Source organism: Nothoprocta perdicaria, unplaced genomic scaffold (assembly GCF_003342845.1).
Source record: "Nothoprocta perdicaria isolate Ctin4 unplaced genomic scaffold, notPer1 scaffold_191, whole genome shotgun sequence".
NCBI classification, from domain to species: domain Eukaryota; kingdom Metazoa; phylum Chordata; class Aves; order Tinamiformes; family Tinamidae; genus Nothoprocta; species Nothoprocta perdicaria.
In genome coordinates, this window is record NW_020455105.1 from 1,007,870 (window position 1) to 1,027,313 (window position 19,444).

The 19,444-nt window shown below is 46.6% G+C and overlaps 1 protein-coding gene across 1 annotated transcript in view; it reads right to left on the reverse strand.

Moving 5' to 3' along the window:
- Positions 1-3,900: 3,900 nt before the first annotated feature.
- SERBP1 (SERPINE1 mRNA binding protein 1) overlaps positions 3,901-19,444 on the reverse strand; it is a 17,950-nt gene continuing 2,406 nt past the window's right edge. Inside the window, exons 2-11 of the mRNA XM_026037175.1 lie at positions 19,336-19,441; positions 16,693-16,873; positions 15,602-15,739; positions 15,380-15,451; positions 14,693-14,767; positions 12,231-12,408; positions 9,013-9,060; positions 6,550-6,723; positions 5,690-5,728; positions 3,901-4,790 (exon numbers count right to left, since the gene is read on the reverse strand). Coding sequence (XP_025892960.1) covers positions 4,734-4,790; positions 5,690-5,728; positions 6,550-6,723; positions 9,013-9,060; positions 12,231-12,408; positions 14,693-14,767; positions 15,380-15,451; positions 15,602-15,739; positions 16,693-16,873; positions 19,336-19,441 — 1,068 coding nt within the window. The 3' untranslated portion in view covers positions 3,901-4,733. The remainder of the gene's footprint in view (positions 4,791-5,689; positions 5,729-6,549; positions 6,724-9,012; positions 9,061-12,230; positions 12,409-14,692; positions 14,768-15,379; positions 15,452-15,601; positions 15,740-16,692; positions 16,874-19,335; positions 19,442-19,444) is intronic.

The following is a 19,444-nucleotide window of genomic DNA, read 5'->3' on the forward strand; positions in this document are numbered from 1 at the left end:
AACGAGGTGACAGCTGGGGCCCCACATCAGCGAAGGGGTCTGGAATCGCGGGTGCAGCCCGGCCATCAAGCAACTCTGACCCCATCGTGCTCAAAAACTGCTGCAGAGGTCAAGGGCGCTGCAAAACGTGGCATTCCCTCACAAACAGCTACGTCTCGGAGCTACAGATGGAACCGCGGGACAGGAAAACGGCCCTGACAGAGCAACTGCTGGTCAGGCAGCTCTGYATTGAGCGCAGAGGGAGGTCCTCCCGGGAGGAAGCCGCCTAGGCAGAGGCATGCACACCATCCCCGCAGCTGGGCTCGGGCCTGGCTGGGCTGCTCCGCGCGCCGGGGCTGCTCCGAGCTGTGCGGCGGCCGCAAGCGCCAGTGCAAGGAGCTCCAGCTCCTCAGCGGGCCACGACCCACTGCCACCAAGCCCAAACGAGGGGCTGTTCTCACACCACAGCCACTGCGAGGTTTAACTCCTGCCAAGTGGCTCGGCAGTCCCTCACGGAACACCCTCGCTGCCCGCTTCACACTCCCTCGGGCTAGAAGCTGCTTTAGAAGGAAATTCCAGAGACCCAAATAGGGGCCCGGGCGGCTCCTGCTGCAGGCGGAGGCTGYGCCGGCACCAAGGGCTTGCTCGGCCGGTCCACCTGCGGCTGTGAGCGCCGCCCGGCCGCCCCGCGCAGCCRCTCTGCTCCTGCTGTGGAGAGCGTGCGAGCGCTGTGCTCGGCGCCAACAGGACGAGCGTCGCAGAAAAGGGCGGTTCAGCAGCGCGCCACGAGCCGCCTGTGCAGCGCAGCCCTCCTCGGGTCCTCATCCAGACCCYGCCAAGCTGCGCTGGGGCCGTCATCAAAAGGCACCGCTGCCACAGAGCCCGTAAGCACCAGCCACGCTGTCCTGCTCTGAGRATGACAGGAGTCACCCTCCACGCATTACGTTGTACAACAAAAAACACTTGGGTCCAATAGGTACAAAYCCCAGATACAACGAAACAGAAAATCCAGCCAGTGACCTCTATGAATTGAAAGATTTCATGGATGGATCCTAGCAGAGTAGATGGAGGCTACGGTACCTGCTAACGCTGAACTCAAACTCAAAGCACAGGCGGGACCAGGTCTCAGGCCACACGTGCGCTGCAATCTTGTATCAAGTTCACACATCCAACCACTTCTGGATTCKGAAGTCTTAATTGCTGGTAAAGCAGGCGAGGAAAAAAATAACAAACAAAAACCTAGAAGGTCCCACTCGATTTTCATCATCCAGGAAATGAGCAGCCCCAGCTCTACCTTCTTTCAGAAGTGCCAAGCAGGGTGAGTTTTGCACATGCTACCCAGCCAGAGGACGATAACCCTGTACCCCTAAAGACCTGCAGGGAGCTGCTCGGCCCGAGGACGGCCCAGGCAGCGGCAGCACCAGGGGCAGCGGTGTCACAGCAGGGCTGCCCCAGCGTGGCCCTGCGCAGTCAGGCTGCCCGCGCAGCAGCCGCCCCACCGGGGAGCCCAGCTTGCCCCAACATGGATGCTCTCCATCCCGGCAGTGGCTCCAGCTCCGCATTCCTCCAAGGCTTCGCTCTTGCTTGGTCAGGCCCTGAGGCCACAGCTCCATGTCCAGGCTCTCCCTCCTCGCGCAGCAGCCGCCCCATGACTGGGTTCTGCCATCAGCACCTGCAGCTGGCCACATAGCACCGAGCCAGAGCTCCAGACTAAGGGAAGCCTCCAAAAATACYCCACCACCTTGTCAGGCCTACTTCCATGCCCTGGTCTTCAGCTGCACGGGCAGCAGCACTTTCTGCTAGGCAGTCCTGAGGATTACCACTCACACACGGAATGCTATTGCACCCTTTAAGAGCTCACGCACATGCAGCCTCCAAGTCCAAGTTCCCGTGTGGATCTTTGCAGAAAATCCTAGACACTTGGCCCATTGACAGGCGCAGCACCCACGCTGCACGGCTGGGGCTCAAACAGACCCATCTCCCCCAGCGGCTGCCGCCCCCCCAGCAGAGCTGCCGTGTCTGTGGCCTCCAGCGCAGCAGCAGCTGCACCGGGACCCGCAGCGTGCAGCAGTGCAGCCCACACGGGGCTGGCGCCGGCTTCTCGGGGCTGGCTTCGCAAAAGAAGCGGGTTAGCACATGCTGCCAGCAGCAGCTTCAGGCATGTCCTGCGTTTATTGGAACAGAGGCAAGGCTCCGCACGCACAGCTCCACGGGCAGCAGGCAGTACGGGCAAGGGCAGGCGCAGCTCCTTGAGACTGTGCTTGCCACATCCACACCCACTTCTTTGGAGGAGTTGCCCTCAGAAGAGCTTGTGGCCTTTCCCCAAGGACGACACTGACATTGACCACCAGTCTTCATTCTCACCCCAGGCCAGCAGCATTCCCTCTGCAAGATGAACTTTCATGCTCAAACACTGCCATCATTACACTCAAAAGCCAATTCACATTAAGTGCTTCTCTCCATCTTTTTCTGTTGACCCTCTTTCCAAGATTGTTTGGATTTAAAAAGGTCTCAGCCTCTGGCTTGTGCAGTCGCACCCAAGCAGGAGGACAGGAAATGTCATTGAGGAAGAAGCTCCCTACGAGACAACAGCGGAGCTCCTTGGAGAGGCACTTCCCAGAGCCGGGAAGGGAAGTGCCCACCTGGCTCAGAGGGTGCTCGCCTACGTGGAGCCACGTCCACGTGTTTTCAGCACAGTTTTAAAAGAGCATGAAAATAAACCTTTATTTCAGTTAACACCCACCAATATTAAAGATAAAACTGTTCACAGTTTTCGTTCTTGACACAAATGGACTGAAAGAAGCAAATTTACATCTATGGGAACAGCAGACAGGCCCATTTTCTGTGCGAGCTTTCTTGGAGATGGTGTGTGAGGTGCCATTCGGGACACGACTCTACCTCCTAAAGTGAGAAAGGGAAAGCTCCCGCCCAGGCCAGGCCAGCCCAGAAGGAATCTGGAAGATAAAAGCTGTGTGACGACAAAGGAGTGAACACAGAGTTCGGGGGGCAGGTTTATATTACAGAGAGCTTTTCCGCAGGCGTTTCTCACCATCCAAGCCCTTGTTTAGGAGCGTTACCCGGGGCATCCCAGCCCTGGAAGCCGCGACTCAKCCCCGCGCGTGGAACACACAGGTGCCCAGGGCAGGGCAGGTGGCACCGGTGCCGGCAGCTGCACCGAGACCATCGCCGTCCAGCCTGGAAAGCTGCCTCCTCCTCACGGCCCTGCGAACTCGGCGCTGAGTGCGTGACCTCCAATCCACCGCTATCAACAGCGGTTTACAACAGAAAGTTCTGTAGAAAATAGTGCAGACAAAGCAAGCCGCTCAACACCACAGTTAAGGGGTCTGCTATTTCATATTCAAAGGTCTCCAATACTTTTTGCCTGTCCTGTACAGCTTTTAAAAAAATAGGGCGTTACCATTTGTCTTCTATCCTCCTAGTTAAGAAACTACAAATGTCAYAAGCTGTTCAAAGTGTAAAACATTAAATAAAATGAGAATCCTGTTTCTAGGCTCCTAACAAATGCTGCAGATAAAAACTCTAAGAAATCCTCTCTAGAATTAGAATGACTAATAGTCATTCTCTCAACTGTTTTGTGTACTGAAGTGGTCATGGTCCTGCTCACAGGGGTTAACTTAAACCTGTGACAAACTTCCATAGGGGTGTCGAGCGTTTCTTACACTTGCTCTCTGAAAAACATTCATTTGTCAGCTACCAATGAGAGCCCAAAGGTTGCAAAAACGCAGGCAGGCTGTGGCTGCGGAGGGCAGCGCCGGGCTCCCCGCCGCGCTGCTGGGCACCCGCGCAGGCCGCGCGGAACCGCCGGTGCCCCCGCGCTCCCAGTGCCCCGCACCGGGGCTCCTCCCACACTAAAAGCCCAAGTAACTTAAAAACTCTTTGTTTTTTGCCAACAAAGCATCTAGGTTTGTTGTAGGGAGAAGGRGGGAATAAAGGGAGAAGGGGCGAGTGACAGGTGTCATACAGAATTAAAAAAAATGGTTAGACCAATTATCCACACATCACTGCTGGATCATTACACAGGTATTTAACTATAAACCAATGTGCTTTGAATATTTTTTCAAGTATTTGATATCAATTTTGTATAAAGATTTTGTGTAAACAAAACTACCAAACATAGATGAAAAATGACTGTTTTTCCAAGTTGGAAATTAAGGATTAAAACTAAATAAAAATACTTCCAGGAGTTAGTATTCCACACAGTACTAACAGTTTGCCAAATTAAACTTTACATATTCCAAAAGACCATGGGCTGATAAAAATCTCCTAAATAGGTATTATGGAAACAGAAATAGTGTGCAGCAATAATTAAAAACCAGTTTGTCGCTTGGGGAAAACGTCTAAAATCCTGAATTAAAAACACAAATGAAGTGAAAGCTTTTAACTGGTACACACTGTTCACACCTATATTTCAAGTTTGGAAACGCATATTTTCAAGCAGCAATACAAAAAAGTATCCATGAAGAATGCATAATCTCTGAAAAAATTATGAAAACATCCCTGCTACCATTACATTTCTAAATACAAAACTGACTACCATATTGTTGCTTCTGTGTAGCGAGAGAAGTTCATTTTCAAAACAGATAAAATTCAGTCTTTAGGTGTGAATGGTATGAATGACAGTCTTTTTTTTTCTTTTTTCTTTTTTTTTTTTTTTTTTTTTTTTAGGATCCTTAAGCATGCAAGCCTCGGAGAGGAGGGCCCGGTGAGGGCAGGGTTGGCTTATGACATCCAGTTTAGGACAGAGCTGGGAAAGCCTCTGGGTCATCTACATCAGGAGCAGAAGCACTTGACTGAAAGAGAAACAGCAGAGAGCGGTTATGAGCGCGTGGCAGCCGTGGCGCTGGGACACGCGCACGCGGCCCCGCTGCACAGGAGACGCCCTGCACCCCGGCGCTGCACCCGTTCCGCTGCCGGCACCAAGCCTAACGCCGACCTTGCTGGGAGCAGCGTCCCCTCAAGGGCACTGCGCCGCACGGCACGGCGAGCAGTAACACTATCACAAGCACGGGAGGGCTTTCTATCCCACACCTAGGGAGCCTTGCACACCACTGGCTGCCTTTAAGTTGAAGCTACGCAAGGAGAGGCTGCCAACAAACGTGTCTGCACATGACTACAGCACCCACGTACAAAAGCGTGTTCCTCCATTCCTACGGAGTCCCCAYCAACTCTTACCAAGGGGCACAGCTGAAAAGTGTTACCAAAAGGCCTGTTCAGGGGAAATATCGAGTTTCACCCATTTCAGGTTTTATTACTAAGTACTTTGGAAATTGGAGAAGACTTCTTTTTTGGTGCCAATTTATGTCTGCAAAATCACACACATTGACCAAAGGTCTGAGAGGTACCTCCCTAGGGCAGCTTTTAAGCAGGCTCAGGGCTGCCCTCAGCACCAGGTCAGGGAGGAAGCGCAGAAAACATTTTAGTGTAACCTTCAGTTAGTGCTGAGGGCTGTGGGAGTGCGGGGCAGCAGGAGAGCCAGGGAAGCAACRGCTCCTGCAAACATCTGTGTTCGTCAGGAGCAAGAGATTTATCTGCACCTCCCCAGTTAAGCTTTATCACCATCTAAAGGCACAGCTGAGAAACCGGGCAAGCACCCCGGCCCCATGCGCGAATGCAGGGGCAGCAGCGCGGGCCGCCCTGCCAGGGCTCGGGAGGCCGCGGGGCCACGCAAGCGCTCGCAGCCGGCACCAACCTGGTTGGGCGTGTGGATCACGTCAAACTCCTTCACCAACTGGAAGGAAATAAACAAAGTCAGCACAGAAATCCGCTGCGTCTCAAAGCGCTCAGCTCTGATGGCGCTCCTGAAGCTGCCAGGTCCACAGCAGAATTAAATTATCAAAAAATCTGGCCTACATGAAGTAAGCCACACCATGAACCAAGCTCTTTTCAAGTAAGAACTTGCACAGACACATTTAAGCTGAGGTGACTTGTACTAAAATCAAACCCTAGGTGCAAACATAGTCTGTGATTTCAGCTTTACAATCCCCCTGCCCTCCGAATGCAGGACTTTCCCTGAACACCTTCTTGGGGCTTTAGGACTAGAGGAAGGAAAAAAAATTGCTGCAGACTAAGAAAAACAGCAGGAGTGCTATTTCTACCTGAAAAGCACTAATTCCTCAAATCTGTGACGTAACACGTGTTCTTAAAGTGATTTCCAACACACGGCTCACAAAGCAGATACASTCMKGASTGTATCTGAATCAACACTCCAGAATGGACATTTCTGACACTACATTTAGATTTGTCCAGAGCAGAGTGTCATGTTTAGGATTTAAATGCAACAACCAAAAACAGGCATTTTTTTTTTTAATCCATCTTATCAGTCGCCCTCCCCTTTGAAGGTAAAACTCCACAGAGACTATTCTGCTTCTGCCCTAACCGTAACTGCAGCTGCCTGAAGCTCCTAAGAACAAGYGTTCCACCCAGTTTTCCAATGCTGCACTTGTCTTCCAAGCGCTGTCCCAGAACTAGGGACAGCTGCGATGCCCGGAGCGGCAGCCGCCCGCCTGGACACGCAGGGAGCCCCTCCGCGGAGCGGGGCCAGCTCGTTACCTTGTCAGTTCTGCTCCCGCGGCTGGCCCTGCCTCCGCGGCCCCGGCCACCCCGGCCCCCTCGGCCGCCGCGCCCGGGGCGGCCCAGGTCTCCAAAGTTGATCTCCAGCTGGGACGTGATGTCGTTCGCTGGTTTGCGGAAGTGATGATCCATCACCGAGTCCTCAGCATGAGCCTAAAATCAACGATTCCTTCATCAGCAAGAAAACTCACCACTTATTAAAACGTTTTAACGCACAGTTCCCCTCTCAGCAGTGGTGCCCACGTGTTCACCTCCAAGGCACCCTGTGTTTACCTGGCAAACGCCAGGGCAATTTTCATGGACCAAGTTCCACCACCTCTAAGGAGGACCCAAGCAGACAGACTAGGAAGTAAATCTTCACTGAAATGACTTTAAATTGAAGTCCTCAAACTAACAAAGTTATTTTGCATCCCCAAGGTAACCTTGGGAAGTTCAAGACTTCCTGCACAGGAACATGTCCAAGTTCCCTTCAGACCAAATCACCTGCCTTTAAGTCGATACAGAACCTCATTTTTTCAGTCTCCTCTTCCCACATCCCAGCCTAAAAATCTTCCTGTTCTATAATTTTTTTTTTTCCTAAACACACTTCCCATAGCCAATCTTCACCTTGTTCAGTGATTATTTTACATTTCATTTGCTTAGTCTCGTATTTAAAAGGAGGGAGAGAAAGAATCCATTACTGGACTGCATTAGCCAGAGCAGACCATGAGYGAGGTGAGAAGAGAAGCCCCGTCAAGCCACGTAAACTCAGGCAGTGGAGAGCCAGTCCCCAGGACTGGCACTGAGTCGTGTGTCCCCGTCACCACCCTTGCTGTGATAAATGATCCCGGGCAGGGAGTGCRAGCCCAAGGCACCCCCGGACACACGTGGGCCTCAGAGCAAAGCAGGTGCCAAGAACTGCACCTGACACCGAGTACAGCACACAAAGAGCCACGTCTTTCAATTCACCACGCACCGAACACAGCAGGATGCTATTGCTCACTTTGCACACCTAAAAATTTTCTGTAGAGTCCCACTGTATAGCACTCTGTGATGACTCTCAGTGTGAAACTGCACGGCCCGGGGCAGGCCCAGGGCTCTCCCAGGCCAGAGGCGCCCTGTCCTTGCGGGTGCAGCCACACACCTGCCCTCGCTCCCCTTCCCCGCAGCAGCCTCCCGCTTTCTGCCACCTCTCCCTGCAACTTCCTCACCTTGTCCTACGTGAGCTTGGAAATGGTAGGGGCCTCATCCGACTGACTAAAACTTACTTGTGTAACTGAGTTAACAAGTTGCTGTGTACCTGCACCCTGCCGGCGCTGTCCCTGCAGCCGAGGGGCTGGGTGCTGCTCCCGGCCTCCACACGGGGCCCGGGCAGCAGCGGCTCCGTGCGCAGGCGCAGCGAGGAGCTGTCCCGCACGCGTCCCACTGCAACACGTCTCACGTCACTGCACTGCGCCCCAACCCCTTCCTGACCCGACAGACCTGACCATACTTCTTTCCCTTGCAGATCCCTCTAGACACAGGACGCGACCCGAGTCCTTGGTGCTCAGAGGAAAGCGCTAAGCTACAAAGTGTTCAAATGCAAGGACACTGACAATGTGCAACAGGAACTGCTATGGGGTTTTGATTTCTTTTCTGCTACCTAACAGTTTATCCGCTCTTTTAATGATTCCCTGGCTACTAAGATGATATTTTCAGTGTGCTGGAATTTACATCTTTTTTTTCCTGTGAGTGGTTCTAGCAGTGGCTTTGTACAAGAAACTCTGCATTTCCTTCCTACGTTATTATTGCTGCGCACGTGGAGGAAGATGGGGAAGAAGTACAGAGGAGCACCTACAGTCTATCAAAATCATTCTAGTTTTACAATTTAACATTGTTTTCCCACTAAACCCAACAAAAATTCTGTGCATACAAAGATAATTTCCTTGCCCGAAAGAACCTAAGTTAGTTTAAAACAATAATACAAGATTTAGAATACTCATTTTCCTCCTGTTGTTCAGTGGTAAAATATACTCAGAGGTACATGAAAATGCTTATTCTGCATCRGCTTCCAACTTTAAGAATGCATTTGATTAGCAGCCCTCAGTAGCTCTCTGATCTAACACCTGGTAACTTCCTGTAGGCATCACTGCAGTTACGGGTCCCAGGAAAGGCTGCTGAAAACTTTAAGAACAAACCACTAATAGAAAAGGGCCAGAACAGACACTGAATGAGGCGGGAGGAAGACTGACTCGTGACTGAAGCATTTGTGATGAGCAGGTTTCAATTGAGATCAATTAGAAGGAAACTAATTATGAAAGATCCTACATGGTGCGCAGTTAGACAACAGGCATGGACAGAAGAGCTCCATATCTATCTACCTATATTCTCTATTTTGGTGGCTTCTTAGTATCAAGATTTTGGATTCTGAAGGAGACCACATTAAAACACAGATATCACCAGTTAGATATAAAGGATCAGTACCTCATTTGACTCCAGCAGACTCCCCTGCATTTCTGTCATCGCCTTTGTCTGATGAAAGTTGCGTGTCCATGCCAAAGKGACAAAAGGAACAAAGGGAGAAAACAAAAGGAAGAAATGAGACTCAACTACATACAGAAACAACAGGTAATAAAGTCACATGAACTTGCTGGATACAGATGTCACTGAGCACACGGAGCAGCGAAAGAATGAGTAGTGCAAGCATCCAGAAAGAAGAGACCCGAGCGGGTCGGGAGGCAAGAGACACCCGGAGCAGCACKAGCGATGTGGGACCCCAGCTGCTGATAGAGACTCTCCTGCAGGCCAAGCTCGCAGCCCCAGCTCCAGCATCTTGCTATGCCAGGCACACTGAGAGCAAAGATGCAGAGGTCTTTTAATAATCACTGTTAATGAGGAAAAGTTTCTGCACAGACGGAATTCAAGAGTTGCAGCTCCAAACATTGGAGGGATGAACTACTATTTTCCAGAACGCATTTCTCAGCCTTGTATCATAGCCTCCTAAGGACATTATGAGATGAGCAGGGAAGCCCGGAGGCCCAGRGAGGAGGCACGCCAGATGCGTAAGGTAGAAACACGCTTACTAATACAGCAATCTTTCCAGGAGATTTGCCCCAAAGTATTTAAACAATTYTAAGTTCTATTCTTTTTGCTCAACTGTATCAGCAGAAGTTAAAATATTCAAATCACAAAACTACAGCTGCAGCAGAAAAAAACAAATTATATGACATAACCCATCTCCTGGGAAGAGCCTTGTCAAACTAGGGCTGCCAATACACAGTGGATTTCATAYGAAGGCAAGGAGAATGAGAGTATTACAAGCTGGTTTTGTAAGRAAGTGTCATTTTCCAGTAACTGTATAGCAAAAGGGAAAAAGTGGGAAGACCTAAGATAGAGACAAGCACCTAAGATAGAGTCAAGCACTTTACTCCCCACAGCAGTCAAAACACGCAGCAGAGGAGGACAGTCCTTTCACAAGACTAAGGCAGATGACAGCCCTAGATCCCCTCCTACACCTCTCGCCCACAGATCCCCAAGATGCTCGTTCCCCAAGAGCTCAAGACAGGGTTTACTGGAGGGAAGATGGTCACCATGCTTCCATTCCTCAGGGGAAGTACTGGGGCACACTGATAATCCAGTCCTAACAGCATGGAAGATCTTGGGCAGAAACCTAGACTTTCCCYGAGGCACTTTTGTTTACCAATTTTCTTCTTGTCGTCACCATCAAGAGAAACCGTTGGCCTAGGTATGAAATATTTTATACACCAAAACTTGCCTTTCTTAGAGACTTGAAAAGCTATCAAGGATGACAAGATGGTAAGAATAGCGGGGGGGGGGGGTGTCTTGTTCCTAACTTCTTACTATCCCACCTTCCCTCCCTGCTCCCAGAAGAGCCRTGCTGAGAGCTCCCAGGACGCCAGCACTGTCAGGAACACTGCCCTTGGAACTGCCCCCCAAACGCGCTGCCCTCCAGGCCACCAGGAACAAGGAACAAGCAAGATAGCGACAGACACTCGTCAGACACAAAATAATTTAAAATAATCTAGGAAAAGACAGATTCAAAGACAGTCAAATATCCCTTACTGCTAAAGTAGAGAAGTGAGACTGAGTACAGCAGATGAGAAGTTATCTGACTCAATTTCTTCAGAGAATTCTTCTATTTCAGAAGTGAATTCAGTCTAATTATATTAGTTTTGAATTGCAAAAATAATCTGATTATTTTTGATTATTCTCATCCTCTCCCTCTTTTTTGGTTCATTACCAGTACTTTCTCTGAATGGAAAATACAATATGGAGCTTTCCAGCTTCCAAGTCTCTCGGAAGTGCCACTATCCTGTATTCAGATAAACTAAAAAAGAAAAAAAAAAAAAAAAAAGAAAAGAAAAAGTGGGGAGATGACAAATACTTCAGGAAGATCAGGATGGGGGCTGTGTGTGTGTACTGGGATTTCTTAATATGCTTGCAGAAATTCAACTTTAGCAAGTATTAGCAAAGTAGGTAAATGCTATTTAAACTTGCTATTCTAATACACACTTCCAAGATTTCCCTCTTCCACAGCGACCTATAGAAAGTTACTTAATGAAAGCTTCAAACACTGAGCAGCTTGAGGAAAATGGAAGGATACTACAGTTCTGGAAACACTTGTGCATCTTGCACAGTAAAGTATGGGAAGGCAAGACTGTATGTTGCTTACGTCTAGCGCCAGTTCAGTAAGACTAGACTAGAAATGAAAGCCCCTTTTAAAAGAATACTGAGGAGTGCCGTCCCCTTTACATTACATGATTCCAAATAAAGGTGAAATGCAGAAAACACCCATTAGAGAAGCCAATCAGCATATTACCTGCCAACTACTTACATCAAAGTTAGTTAAAACCATTTGCTAAACAGAATTTTAGGCCACTATTCAGCACACCACTTAACATGCTACAGAGTGTTAAAGATGAAAAGCTTGGAAAAAGTTTGTGACAGTTTATGAATTGAATCTTGCTAGCAGTGCATCAAGAGGCTCTCAGCACTTCCCTCTGGAAGGGAAAAGCATTTGTCTCCTTGCAACTCCCACTATTTTAAAATAGAATAATTCAATTTTATCATGACAGAAGTCTTTGAGAAACTGAAATGCTAAAGTGATTCTATAGCAACTATGGTGACTATTACTGAAGTGTACAATGTATTTCAGATGTTCTCAAAAACATCACAACACTCAGCTGTACAAGTGACCAGAAAGACACCTCTTACAAATAAGATACAGCGCTTTAGGCGCTACAGTGTCTAAGGCCTGACTGATTTTTCTCCCTTGGTCTGCGTTTAGCAAGCAGAATGAGTTGGTGATTAGACAAGGCAATAACACAGGATTTCTTTTAAAAGATGGAATTTTCATACTGACATTTGCTTCTAGAAAAAGCCCTTATAAGGTCACCTACTGTAGTTCGCAGCATCCCAGGGTCTAACCTCTAGGCTTAGATTATACCAAAGTATACACCAGCCTAAGGATTAAGCACTTAAGTGATAGCTAATCACAGTAAGAGCTATTACTTATGCTCCTGCATTAACTGCAATTTCATTAACAGAAATCTCACTCCTGCATTACGAACATTTAGTGACAGCTCAGCCTCGCCAAGAATGAAACTCCCATTCAGAAAAGTGCTGGCATATAAAAAACCTGTACAATCTGTACACAAGCAAATACTGAAAAATCRTATTACCTCCTCACTCTTTGACTTGTGAAGAACAAATCCTTTTTTCCATTGCCCATCAGCACCCTCATTTGGTTTACGGATGTTGAATTCAACTTTTGCGCGATCCTTACTTTGAATAGCTTTCCATTCATCCAGGGTCATTTCTTTAGGACCTTCTTCCTTAACTTCTTCAACCTCATTCTCTCTGCAGTAAATTCATGGATATTGTGATCATGACTTAGAGCTCAAGCTCTACATATAGCAAATTCAAAAAAAGTTTTATCAGCACTGGATTATAAAAGACCGTTTTTGTTAGAAACTGAGCATTTAGAGGCAAAAAGTCATCTCAATTCCACCACTCAGAAAAAACACATGTAAAAATCTTATCATCTTTAGCCACAGCAGAWAAAAACTGCAGACAGAAACCTTTAAACAAAGCACAGTGCAGTATAATTTCTAATTTATTGACCCRTGATGTCTATTCTCCACAGCAGTAGCAATTTATGCTGCCAATGTGACACCAACCTTTTGCAATGGACCTGTGCAGGCTTTCTGCCCCCCTTCCTCCTTTTATTTTTTTTGGGGGGGAGATTTCTCACTCCCCGCTTAAGTTTCACATTCAGCACTTTCTATGATAATTCCCTGGGTTGAAAGTTTAAAAACAGTTTTTAAACACTTCTTATAGTTTGCTCCTTTACTGAATCAAAGACAAGYAATAACCCAGCTATTTTTTTTTACTTTCAGTTAGCTTGGAAAAGTCACTACAAAGACCTTAGTGATTAAGTTACATCATTTCAATGTAAAATTTTAGTACCCCTAGCTTCTGCCAAGGGCTATTTTTAGCTTAAATACAAAACACAACTAGGTTGTGTAGTAGATCATGTTCCAGCCAGGCAGGCAGGCAGCCCTCTAGCCATTCTACACAGTGTGTCTGTGCTAGTAAAATTCCAACTTACAGGGTGTAAGACATGACATGGTAGAAAGCTGGTGCGACAGAGGTGCAGTGAAATCATGTCAGCAGCAACTTAAAATAAATTGTATCCATGCTGTACTCTTTACTTCTGATATCGGAGCTCAGAGGGTTTTTAAGCTCAAAATTATTATAAGCAGAATTGCAAGTTTTTCTTGTTCTACAGCACAGAACCACTTTGATGAACTATATATTTAAAAAGAGTGACTGTAAAAAGTCACAAAGATTTCACTGCACCAGTATAACCAGCTTCAGAATGAATTCACATAAAGGTGCTTCATTTCTCTAAAAACATAACTGATGGGTAACAGAAGTGCTAAGCTCGACACTCAGAAGATTATATATTGCCTGAAAATTTGAAGAAGATAAGAAGGGTGGGAGAAGAAAAACCACCACCATCACCACCACAACAGCCTGCAAGACCCTGCAGATAACTAACAGAGCTGCACATGGATAGGTCAAGAACTGGTCAAACACCAGGACCTGAAAGATCCAAGAAATACAGAACACACAGCAAACTTCGTATATCCAAATTTTTATATGTGTTTTAAGGTTAACAATCTTTCATTTTTCTGATCAATGCTCAAGCTGTAATTCCGTCAAAATCCTCATTCTCCTTGAAAAGAAAGAGTTCTATCTGCAAGATGACCTTGGCTCTCTGACCTTCAAGCAAGTAACAGCATTTAGTCTTTTCTATTTAACCTGAATCTATTGCTAATTCTTTACTAAATGCTTGTCCTCTCTTTAAATCTCCAAGGTATGAAAAAGGAAACCAAGCAATGCAGGACTCCATATTAAAAAGCTATGAACAAGTATTTCAGAGTCTATCTGTTGCCATTTTCCTTTGAATCCTTAAAAAAAAACTCAAAAAAGTATGGTATAGAATTACTACAGAAATTCCTACTGTGTTTTCAGTCAGCCACAGGTGTCCCTACTGCTCATCTTGCTATTGTAAAATTTGTTTCATTCACCAGAGTCACTGATTTCTTCAGCAATGGTGTCCAAGTGGAATTAAAAGCCATCAAGTTTGAAAATTCCCTGCATACACATGAACTGGAGACTGAAAGGAAGAAACAAAACTTTTCTCTACAGACTGGCTGCATTGTCTCAACGTAGCTGTTCTGGAAAGCACTAAGTTTCAAGAGAAATGCCTCCTACTGGTAGGAGAGCAGCTTCTCCCTTCTGCTTGGTTATTCTACCTAGTTATGGGCAAGGGATTATTATTTACAGCCGTAATCCAGAAGCCCCAAGTACACTGGATCTAATTATTAGATAGCTGAATSTGACAATAACCTCGGAGCTTGTATGACACTAACGAACAGTGTCAAAATAGCAAAGTGCACAAGGCCCGATTTAACCAGTCGTTTTTTAAGCAGCACTGGGGGTAATTTTGTATCTAATGGAGGAAATACAATCCGAATAGAGCAATAGCGGAGTAGGAATGAACATCAGAAATTAAAGGAAACATAYTACTACCTTTGAAGCAACCAAGGGACATTGTAAAAGGGGCAGTACTCACTTGTTTTCAGAATCAGCAGGTGGATGTTCCTCTCCTTCTGGCGTTTCCTCAGTTACAGCCGACTGATCCAATTCACTGCAATTAGAAAGTGTTTGGGGTTCTGTCTTTTAAAAAATAGTTCACCACTGTTTAAAAATACATACAAAGCTAAYGGCTGAATTCTGTAACAAGTATCCAGTTATGAAATATTTTTGAAGAAGTAATTTTGTAAAGAATAATGTTTTCCCTTCCTCTTATCTGCTATGTTTTCCACTTTCCTAACAGTTTTCCCCACTATGTTCTAGTTCTCCCTTTGCACCCTGAGACAGAACAAACTCAGGAATTAAAAAYAGCATTTTCAATACAATACTTGGAAGAAAAAAATAGGCATGCTTAACCCAACCAATATTGCTAAAACTAAAAATCATTTACATTTTAGTAAAAGATTTTTACTAGCAAGAGTCATTCAAAAGCAGCATAAGCCCCTCATTCCAACCTGCTGCCAAATTTTGGTTTGAAGAATGAAGCCACACAGCCAACAAGACACTACAGTAAATTTCAAAGCTCTGCAGTCAAGGGCTTCTTTAATTGCATTCATAAAAAGTTAACAAAACCCCAAAAAGCAGCTAAATATGTTTTGTCAACCACAAAACCAAGGATTTATTGCAACTCTGCTAATAGTGTTCTGAGCAATTACAGATTACTAACGTTAGTTCGTCTTTGACAGTTCCCCAGTTGTGCGATCCACTGCCACCGCGCTTGTCCTCGTGCTTCAGGCCGCTGAAATGTGAATGTGAAACAGAACTAACAAAACTGAGTTAACATTATAGTGTCCAGATACAGAAATTCAAAGGCAAAATTTAATATATATATATATTAATTATAAAGAATAGCCCAAAAAAAGGCAATAGAAAAAAGTCAAAGACTTACGATCTATCACTGCCACTATGTCGGTCAAATTCACGTTTGCCACGAGAGTCAAACCCATCTCCTCTGCCCATTCCACGGCCGCGTCCACGTCCTCGTCCAAGTCCACCACGTCCACGCATAGGTCGGTCAAGAATAGGTCTAATATAAAGCAGATACATGTGAGTATTTCATCTCAGAAAAATACATACATATACACACACAGAGCATGGCTTTTCAGGTTTTTTATTGACTCTTTTCAAAATTTTGTTTTTCATAGAAAAGCATTGTTTTTAATTATTTCAGGAATCTAGCTTCAATGACAAATTATTACATTTAATATAACTAGATTTTAGAGTCCTGAAACTGATGTTTCGATTATCACTGGTTTACATCCTCTAATATACCAAAATGCAGTGTTGCTTGTATTGTATTACATTCCTAGCTAATATCACCACATATTTCAGTTTAACTTACAGTCACACAACTTACCCGTAGAAGAATTTTAACTTTTACCACTTCTACCCAATTTTATTGGTGAATACTACATGCAGAATACCATCTCTGGAATCCAAACAACACTCAAGACTGTTGTTGGCTCTTGTACTCAAGACTGGGCCTCGTCTACACGTAAAGCTGACTGTTCCACCACAGATTTCAAGTCTGTCACGGTAGTTGAAAAGGTGAAAACATCTTCACAGACAAACCTTTAAGGCTTGAAGTCAGCTGCATATTGCAGCAGCTGCAACAACTTGCAGCTTTCACCCCTCAGAGAAGAGCTACCCTTGACTTCTTCTCATTTATCCTGATTGAGAGAAATGTAAGTGCCTATGAAGGATATTTTACTGATTTAAGCCACATTTAGTTAAGCCAATAGAATTGTTCCTATGTTAAATCATTCCTGGCCTAAAATTGGAATTAAATATATATAAAAGAAAACATTCTTCAAGAAAAAACTATTCTGCATGAGAAATGCTTTTGAATGAAGATATCGATACCTAAAACTCGTTCTAATCACATTAGCTCAGAGATTTCTTCTTTAACTTAGCAGCAGAAGCAAGGACCACCTCACTCAAGAAGAGAATCAGAGAATATCTGCAAGACAAAACTCTTACTTGTCAACAGAAAATTCTCCTCCTTCGCCCTTCTCGTCGGCCGGTTTGTCGAATCGGCGCTCACGAGGCGGCCGCCGCTCGGGTCTCCTCTCGATGGGCTTCCCTTCACCCTGCTGCTGCTGCTGCTGTTGCTGCTGCTGCTGCTGCTGCTGATCAGGCCTCCTGCCAATGCGCCTTATCCCTGCAACGTGGGGCGAGACATCAACCGCATGTGGAGCTGCTCACCACGAGATACCACTGCTATCATCGTAGAATGAACGACAAGCCTAAGCGGGAACTGAAGTTCTTATTTTAGTCAATTCCTGACTAAATAATTCCAGTTCGCACTTTAGGCAAATCTAAAAATATTTTTTAAAAAAGAATCAGTGTAGATCATTTTACTGTTCATGTTTTTTTTATGCCTCACCTGACTCAAATTCAACTCTTACAATATTGTACCAAACACCATGTACTAAACTCATGACCAGTACATAATTAATGCATAATCTCTGTTAAAATTGTAATGTTAATTCTAAAGGGGGGATCAAATTAAGCTAGAGATTATTTTACCGTAAAAAGTTCTGGAAGGTAGAAGGTGTCCTGTACTTGAATGTGCACTAAAATTAACCCAGTATCTCTACCAAAGAACTAAATCCCTGTGAAAATCGCCCGTTTCATTCTATTGTGCCCTACTAAAGCTATTTTGGCCAGCAGCTACCAGCTAGGACACGGTGTGCTCCTAAGACGACTGTCTTTTTRCCCAGACAGGTGTTATTTGCACCCAAAAGAATCGAGGGTCTGGTACAACAGGCTCTGATCAGCTCCTGGGTGATGCATTACCCCACACTCACAGTCCAACACAGGCTCACCAAAAAAACCCACCTAGCTGTGAAGTACACAGCTAACCACTTCTCTCTTTCCCTTTAATTCCACCCAAATTGTACAGTTTTCCCCTCTCCTTCTATACATCTTCCCTTTCCTTTTCATTAATTAAAAAATAACCACTTCTTATGGCACCATCTACTTCACCAAGACATTTGAAAGAACTTGAGTGGACAAGGAAACTATATTTATCTTCCAAAATGCCCATTCACTGCTCTTGAAAAAGATACGGATGAACACATAGCTCCATCCTTATATGACTGTTTTTCCAGTGTTTAGGAAAACAAACAAACAAAAAAAAATCCAAAACAAAAAGTATTAAGTAAACCACAGACAGCCTCAGAAAAAAAAAGCAAGTTTTCTTTCAAATAAAAAATTACCAAATTTTAATCCTTTTTAAATAAGTTCCTGCCTAACCAGGAATGTCAAATTTGGGTGGGGCTAAAAAAGTTAGAGTTGTAATGACATCCACGCCAACACACCCAAGTGAACAATTCCCCTCACCTTGCAAGCAGTACTTAACGTGAAGTTTGCATGACATATGTATCTTGCTGAAGGAATCCTTGCTCCCTCAAGGGCCACGCGAGCCTAAGCTCCCTACTGCTGACTTCCAGAAGACCTCTCAAACTCGGGATCGCTCCATTTTGGGGACAAACATGGGAGCAAGGGAACTGCCCGTGTCAAGTGCAAATAAACAATTCAGATCTTTAAACCTAAAGTTCAACAGTTTGTGTCTTGAAAATCATAGTTCCTAGTGAGGCCTAACCAAAAATATACATTACTGCTTCTTAGCACTCATCACACGGCTTTGAAGGGGTAGCTCATCAGCCAAATGCTCTGCACCTTTAGAGGCTAAGGCAGGAGTGYGAGCAGTAACATGTCCACGCACCGAACGAGCCCTGTTCGTACCACAGCATCGACTAACTTGATAACGGTAAGCACTGATTTCCCCTACAAAAACTGAAATTTCCAAAATGGAAAGTGACTGTTCTCTTACCAAAGTACTCCAGACACCTGCTACAAGAGGCGGTTTGGCTTTCACTGTTTCAGGGCTACAGTAATTCGCGAAGTCAAGCAGTGTTTGCTCTCAAAAATAACTGTGAGAACTCCTATGTACACACTGATAGCTAGTCCTACCAAAACAACCCTCGCTATTCCGGAGCCTTGGCCAAAGATACCGCCCATGTTCCAGGCTTGCTTCCCAAGGCCTGATACCATAAACCTGCGTCCCACAGGTATTTCCAAAGGACAGTTGCTTAGTAAACTGCCACTCAGGACGAGCTGAGTTCCTCTCACACGGAACAGCAGGCGCACAAGCAAAGGCTCCTAWAGAGCAGCCCCCCACACGTTTTCAAGTAGTATTTGGGGGGAGGTTCTCAAACGAGTGTATTTGAGGCGTTTCTCCCTCCAAAACCCCCAAGCCGTGCGAGAACCGCCGGGCAGCACGCGCGGCGCCAAGATGGCCTCGCGCAGCAGGCAGCGGCGCTCGGCGGGGCGCGCGCTCCCACGAGGCCCTTCCCGCGGGGCCGCACGCACCGAACCCACGCAGGGCAGGGCAGGGATAACGGCGAGGGGCTGCGGGAAGCGCGCGCAAAGCCCGCCACGCCGTGCCGCGGGGAAGGAAGCGGGGCCCGCCGAGGGCCGCGGCCACGTGCGGCGGGACGGCCCGGCCCCCGCTCCGCCATGCGCGGCCCCACGTGGGCGCCGCCCGGGCCCAAGGAGGGGCCGCGGCCGCCTTTGTGCGCGCCGACCCCGCCGCTACCGCCCGCCTCGGCCGCTCACCCTCCTTGCGCAGCGGCGCGCCGGGCTGCCCGCTGGCCTCGTCGCGGCGCTCGGCGCCGAAGGGCGGCAGCGGGTTCTTGCGCTCCTTCTGCGACTCCCTGCGCAGCTG